General features: G+C 38.0%; 2 protein-coding genes across 2 annotated transcripts; one reads left to right on the forward strand and one right to left on the reverse strand.

The window, feature by feature from the left end:
* Positions 1-1,453, forward strand: LOC149556283 (GDSL esterase/lipase At5g03610-like). The gene is made up of 5 exons (XM_089785844.1): positions 1-43; positions 116-301; positions 393-682; positions 772-1,063; positions 1,158-1,453. The coding sequence occupies exons 1-5, from the start codon at positions 1-3 to the stop codon at positions 1,451-1,453; spliced, it is 1,107 nt and encodes a 368-aa protein (XP_089641970.1).
* A 3,214-nt stretch (positions 1,454-4,667) lies between these two features.
* LOC149556284 (GDSL esterase/lipase At5g03610-like) lies at positions 4,668-6,465 on the reverse strand. The gene is made up of 5 exons (XM_089785845.1): positions 6,284-6,465; positions 5,992-6,150; positions 5,586-5,872; positions 5,208-5,499; positions 4,668-5,104 (listed from the first exon to the last, which is right to left on the reverse strand). Exons 1-5 carry the CDS (start codon positions 6,333-6,335, stop codon positions 4,785-4,787), a joined length of 1,110 nt encoding a protein of 369 aa, XP_089641971.1. The 5' UTR covers positions 6,336-6,465; the 3' UTR covers positions 4,668-4,784.
* Positions 6,466-7,067: the final 602 nt, after the last annotated feature.

The following is a 7,067-nucleotide window of genomic DNA, read 5'->3' on the forward strand; positions in this document are numbered from 1 at the left end:
ATGGATGCCATGTTTCTGATAATCATTCTCTCTTTATTTGCAGGTCGGTCATATCAATTATCATTTCAAAACTTCCTCTTTCAAATGTTTTTCATTTAAATTAATTTATTTGCAGGTAGAGGCAATGCTGATGAGCAAGCAAGGGCTTTGTTTGTGTTTGGAGACTCTTATGCCGACACAGGAAATCGCAGTCCATACAATCATAGCGAAAACGAATCTTGGAGACGACCATACGGTTTAACTTGGCCTGGTTATCCTGCAGGCAGGTTTTCTTCTGGAAAAATCCAGACAGACTTTTGGGGTAAATATTCTTTCCACTGACTACAAATGGTGAATATTTTAGGAGTTTAAGCAACCTCTGTCTTAGTACTATGTGTCTGTGTTGTATGCAGCGGGTATTTTAGGGCTTCCTGTTCCGATATCTTATGAACAGTTGAAAAGTCATGAATGTAAAGCAAGTTCAAAGAAGATCAGAAAAGGAGTGAATTTCGCAGTGGGAGGCAGTGGAATATTTCAAGCCTTCGGATTCATAACAGTTGCACAACAGGTGAAGCAGTTTAAGAATCTGGTTGGACGACGTCACGGGTTCGACTCTCACAAGCTCTCGCGTTCTGCAGTGTTCATCTCGGTTGCTGGCAACGACTACAATGCATTCCTTGATAGCAAAAATGGATCTACTGAGGTAGTTGAAGATCTTAGTCCTCTTTTGGATTGCTAAAATATTTTCAAATCTATATTTTTATTTGTTAAATCTGTGAAGGTTTATTACAGGAACTGATCGATCAGGTGGAGCCTGTGGTTAATGGTATAGTTGATTCTGTGAAAGATTTGTATGAAGTCGGGCTTAGAAATTTTGCAGTGAGTAATATTGCTCATTTCGGGTGCGGCCCTCAGATCGGCAAGATATCCTGCAATTCCGGCGTCAATGACTTTTTGGCTCTTCATACGAGACTATTGACGCAGGGCATACAAGACCTGAGATCGGAGCACAAGGATTTGTCTGTGATAATTACAGATTTGGTGTCTGCGACTAATTATGTTTTCTCGAATTCTGCAAAATATGGTATTCAAAATTTGTGGCTTTCTTGTGTCCCAATGAATAGTATTTAAAACCTTTACAATCTCACACATCTTATGTTATTGAAAATTTATGACAGGTTTTGTGGATTTGTTCGTTTCATGCTGTGCTGCAAAAGGTAGGGTTGATCTGTGTGCAGTGACAGACGAAGTGGGTAGGGCTTTGTTTCAAGTGTGTTCAAATGTAAATGAGAGATTCTTCTGGGATATGTCTCATCCAACTCAGCGAGGATGGGAAACGATAATGTCGTTGTATAATATTGATGGAGCAAAAGTGGAAAATAAAACAGTGAGTTTTATCGAAGGTGCGCCGAATGTGATTGCGTGGCTGCACTCACTCGGATTCGTGGCTCACAATGTCTCGTCATCTGCATAAACAACCCAACATTTCTGTGTTATCAATAAAAGCAAATCTACATTCTCCAGAATCGCAACTCTGACATTAAACTTAGTTTTGTCGGCATTCTTGAAATTCGTATAATGAAATTTAGTTCTTGATTTAATAAATGAATTTTTAAACTGTTCAAACTCGAAATCGTTGGATGATTCACTTTTTTCCAGATTGAATATAAAGTAATTTTTACATGCTGTTTTGGACGATGAAATACGCAAGATCATGAAGAACAAATATCAAATATCAACATTGACTTTTTCAAAAGAATAGAATATAATTTAATAATCTTATGATTTTATGTAATTATACTTAAATCAATTGATAATAGAGAAATATATTTGTATCGTTGCCTTTAAAATCATCAAATAGCTGTTTGGATATTGTATACATTTGATTAGTAGGAGATAATTTCCACAGGCTATCAGGACTTAACTATGTGATTTTGAGTCAAACTTATTGGCCCATGTTTCATGAGTAGTGATTCAACATAAATCCATCTTTCATGAGAATAAATGGAACACTTAGCACTCATTGGATCTAGGTGATGCTCACAGGGGTGAAGCACCAATAATAATAGAAAAAGAGGACAAAGTTATATCCATCAAGGAGTATCCAATGTAGACAATATGAAAGAGGTGGTCATTATGAATCACAACACAATATATTTATTAACTTGAATAGGTCAAGAGCCAATAAAAGTGAGTCTTCTACTGAAGGATCAAATTCTATATTCTTTTTATGTAATTTAGTGAAAGAAAGTGAAGAGGACGTCTAGTTTTTTTTATTATGGTCGCTCCAATCAAATGGCACAATTTTTTAATTTGTTCAATCCGATGATTAAATTAGCAATTAAGTTTTGATATGATAATGAGCCTTCTTTCATGGGAAATTGCACCCTTGCAATCAAGATTATGAGATATAAACATAGCTTGCTACAACATATACTTTTACATATACACAATGACCTTAGATCAAAAGTATTTTTTTAGTATTTTCACACTACTGAAGAAATAAATCTTCATTTTAATGTATAGAGACATTTTAGAATTAATCTTATTTGTTGACAAGGTGGCTCGTAGAATAGTAGGTCCTTATGTTGCCTTTACAAAATTAGTTTAAGGCTATTGTTAGTTAAGGGCTATCACTCCTATTCTTATTTATTGAGGGAGAGCTCATAGAAATTGATGATAAGCTTGGTAGATACTATTTGTAGGGCTATGATTAGTTGAGGATGATCACTCTTCCCGCTCTTATTAGTTGAGGGAGAGCTCTAAGTTGGAGAAATTGGTTATAGGATTGGTAGATATTATATGTAAATGCCCCTCCTTTGAAATTGTTTGTATGAAAATATTTAAATATTTTTTGAAAAATATAATATTATTACAAAATTAACACATAAATGTAATTATATTTTGGTAACTTCTACTCCTACTAATGATCGATGATTAGGGCCCCCCTCCCCTACCATCCTTGGCTCTTTTGCAAGGCTACTTGGAGTTGGTCTTGGTCCTAACACATGATTCTATAGGTTTGGGTTTCTTGTCTAACACTGGTTTCTCTTGCACCCTTTATGATCCTAAGGAACTTCCAAAATATCTAGCCTTTCTAGAGAACTAGGTTTTGGCAGATACTAGGGAGTGAACTTTGTCACCGTTACGATCTCCAAACTTTGTTAGAAATATGTGGTGATGGGACAGAAAAATAAGAAGATGGTGGATGTGTCTCCTATGGTGGCCATGAGTGTGTATGGCCTAGAGATTAGTCTATCATATTCAGTTATTGACTCAATATCTCTGGGGTTCACCTAGGATTTGGTGGGTTATTTTGATGCTTTTTTCCCATCTATTGAGATGGTTAGGAAATGTTGCATGACAAGATGGAAACTAAGGATCTTTTGGTGTATCTACAATGTCAGGGAATCTATTCTTATTCAACTTTGCCTCCGAGGAGGATAATGAAACTGTTATGGCCGGAACTTGTCACTTTGTTAAACACCTTCTAACCCTAGCTAAATGGAAGCCCATATTCAACTTGGCTATGGGTGTTCTCTCTATGGCCCTTGTTTGGGTTCATTTAATGGGGCTTCCCTTGAAATTTTGGGATATCTAAGGTTTTCAAATGGATTGGTAATTCTTTTGATCACTTTATTAGAACTTATTAATAACATTATGTCTAATTAGTCTAGATTGGTTTAACTAGATTATGTGTTAATGTTTCTATAAACTAGCCCCTCGCTATGAGGATTTGCCTTACTACCAAGGGAAGGAAGTGGTCCCAACCCATCTCATATGAGAATACAGAGTTTTTCTATCACTAGTGTGTTACTTTTGGGCACATTGTCACTGACTGGAAAATGATTTCGAGTCTCATTCTATCCATAAGGGAAGTTCCAAGAGCCCCCTTGATAACATTGAGGGGAAGGAAGAAATTAAGGAACTTGATATCAATCCGAAGGAGAAAGTTGCACTAGAGAAAGAGATCATCGCTATAGAAGGCCCCTCTACAAAAGAGGTCTAGGACGAGGTGATAGAAGAAGGAGAGATTCCCATGGATGAATCTGAGGACACCATGGGGGCCCTCCTTAGACATTGCGGAGGCAATGACGAGAATTGCAATAGGGGTCTCTTTTGTGGAGGAGGCGGCCTTCTATTTGGAAATGAGGGTGGATGGGGTCCGTTCATGCTCTGAACCTGAGTGGAATATGGGTGCCCCTAGTGACTCCACAGGTCATGAAGAGCGCCCAAGTTCCCTCAGCGGGAGTGATAAGGTTTACGAGGGTGACCAAGGTATCTCTCATATGGTTACGATCCCAATAGAAATTTTATCTGCTGATTTTTTACTATGAAGTACAAACAGAAATTTTATAAATCTACCAAAACGGATGATATTGAAAGGAAAGTAGAATTCTACAAAATGTTCAGAGACAGCCAATGTCTAAGGATACGGACCTCTTCTAGTCCATGTGTAGCGGCTATATACATTTGAATACGATCATGCGTTTCTAACATAACACGTGCGAGGTAAAAACTGATCACAAGTGATGGATTTGGGCTACACAAATTATTCATAACATATCGTCAAATCAGTACACTCCACGAGGTGGCCATATCCTTTTTCGATCCGAGATCTCATAAAAGAACTGCAGAACTAATTCAAACATCTATTGATTTCACTTTTATGAAAGATAAAACTAGTATTTAAGAAAACATAAACCACAGCCCCTTCTTTCTATTGCTGAAATTCATAAAATATTTTCTTCAAAAGTTCTGAGATCACTTAGGTATATATATATACAGGGCATTTAGTTAAAGATTCACGAAGTCGAAATACATAGCTTATTTAGGTGGGTGGAGATATTGTAAGCCGCAAATCCGAGGGATTCTACCCACTGAAAAATGTTTTGCGCTCCTCTGATAAAACTGATTGTTTTATTACCTTCTTCAGCTGCCCCATTAATATACAGCGACATAATTGCATTCCATCCTCTCTCTGTTGGATGGTATTCATCCCAGGAAAACCTCTCACCTACGTTTGAACACACTTGATATAAAGCCCTGCCTGCTTGGTCCACCTCTCCACACATTTCTACCCCGCCTTTCATACCACAGCACGGAACGAACAGATCCACAAAACCTGTCACGCCATTTCAATTATAACGGATGCTTCTATATTATTCATAAAGCAGACTCTTTTGAAGATTTATTGGACACACAGAAAAAGACAGATTTCGAAGTACCGAATTGTGCAGGATTGGAGAAGATATAATCAACTGCTGACGCCAAATCTGGAATTATGCTGGACGATTCCTTGAGATCCGATTTGAGCTTTTTTACGCCCTCTCTCAATAATCTCGTATGAAGAGCTAAAAAGTCATGATAGTTTGAATCGCATGATGTTCTGCCGATCTGAGGATTGCACCCAAAACGAGCAATGTTACTCACTGCAAAATTTCTAAGGCCGCTTGCATACAAATCTCTCACGGCATCAATTGTCCCGCTCACCACAGGTTTCACCAAATCCATCATTCCCTGTAATAAACACACAATTCAGACACTCCGGCCAATTTGCAGCTGCCGGCGAATAAAGATCACACTTTGATATGAGAATGAATTACCTGAATGGAGCCGTTTTCGCTTGCAAGGAATTCGTAGTCATTGCCAACGATAGAGATGAGAACTACAGACCGCGAGAGGTTGCGAGAATCGAACTCAGGACTTGCCGCAATCAGCTCTTTAAACTGCTTCACCTGTTCTGCGAGTGTTATGAAACCGTAGGCTTCGAATATTCCACTGCCTCCCACTGCAAAGTTCACTCCTTTTCTAATCTTCTTTGCACTTTCTTTACATTCATGACTTTTTAATTGTTGATAGGCTACGGGAACAGGAAGCCCTAAAACTTCCGCTGCACACACCACAGCCACCTCAAAATAAGATAATTAGGGCGCTTAATTAAAATCCTAAATTTTACAGTTTCATGTGAGTTGAAGGAAGCTTTACCCCAAAAGTCAGTCTGGATTTTACCAGAAGAAAATCTGCCTGCGGGATAGCCAGGCCAACTGAAACCGTATGGTGGTCTCCATGGATAATTCTCGCGTTGATTGTATGGATTGCGATTTCCTGTGTCGACAAAAGAGTCTCCAAACACAAACAACGCCTGAGCCTTTTCCGCGCTACAACTCCCTGCAAATCAATGAACAAATAGAATGAAAGAAGTTTGAAATGACAGTTTCTAAAATTGACCTGCAAACGAGGAGAGATAAGTATTATAAGCTACAAATCCGAGGGATTCTACCCACTCCAAAAAAAAAAAGACCTGAAAATAAGGAGAGAAATATGAGTATGAGAAAGAGAAGTCGAGAAAACATGGCGTCCGTCGTGCGGGAAAGTCCTTCTTCTTTCACAAGGACATGTTTGGTTATAAAATGATGAACAGCTAGCGAAAAATCCAAAATTTGGTATCTGTTCAGACTTGATTTCTGTTGACCATGAACTCTCTTGTTGGCCGTATTAATTTCTTCTGACTACCCACCCTCCACAGCCCACGGTCCACCATAAATAGCAGACAATCCAGCCGCTTTAGCCGTTCCAGCCGCTGACTTGGGCGTCCACCATCCGCCATTCAGCGCCGAAACCCATTTGACGGCTGAGATACTACCTAATATTAGATATGTAATAAGTATGGTTTGTATTAGGTTCAAGGTTATGTCGATTGTTTAATTTATGACATGACAATCAATTTTCTAAAAGATTGTAATATGAATTATAATATATAAAAATTATGTTCAACATCTCACTTTTCCATTGAACATTATGTCAAAGAGTCGGTAAAACACCTAGCTTTTAGCTCAAACATTATGTCGAATACTAGGTGTGCATTGTCTATATTTGATAACATTATGCAATGGTTCACATACCTTGTGTATGCTTGTACATGGGGTTTACATAGCATGAGAAAACTAGGTGAGAGACGTGGAGCTGCATGGGATGGTCCTACCAAGACAACGATATTGAAGAATGCATATAAAAAATAAATTGCTTTTTTAATTTTGTCACTTATATACATATATCAAAAACAAATTGATTATCTTCCTCTTAGT

This window comes from Cupressus sempervirens, chromosome 5 (assembly GCF_028749045.1).
Source record: "Cupressus sempervirens isolate cs-2001-9-10 chromosome 5, ASM2874904v1, whole genome shotgun sequence".
Lineage (NCBI taxonomy): Eukaryota > Viridiplantae > Streptophyta > Pinopsida > Cupressales > Cupressaceae > Cupressus > Cupressus sempervirens.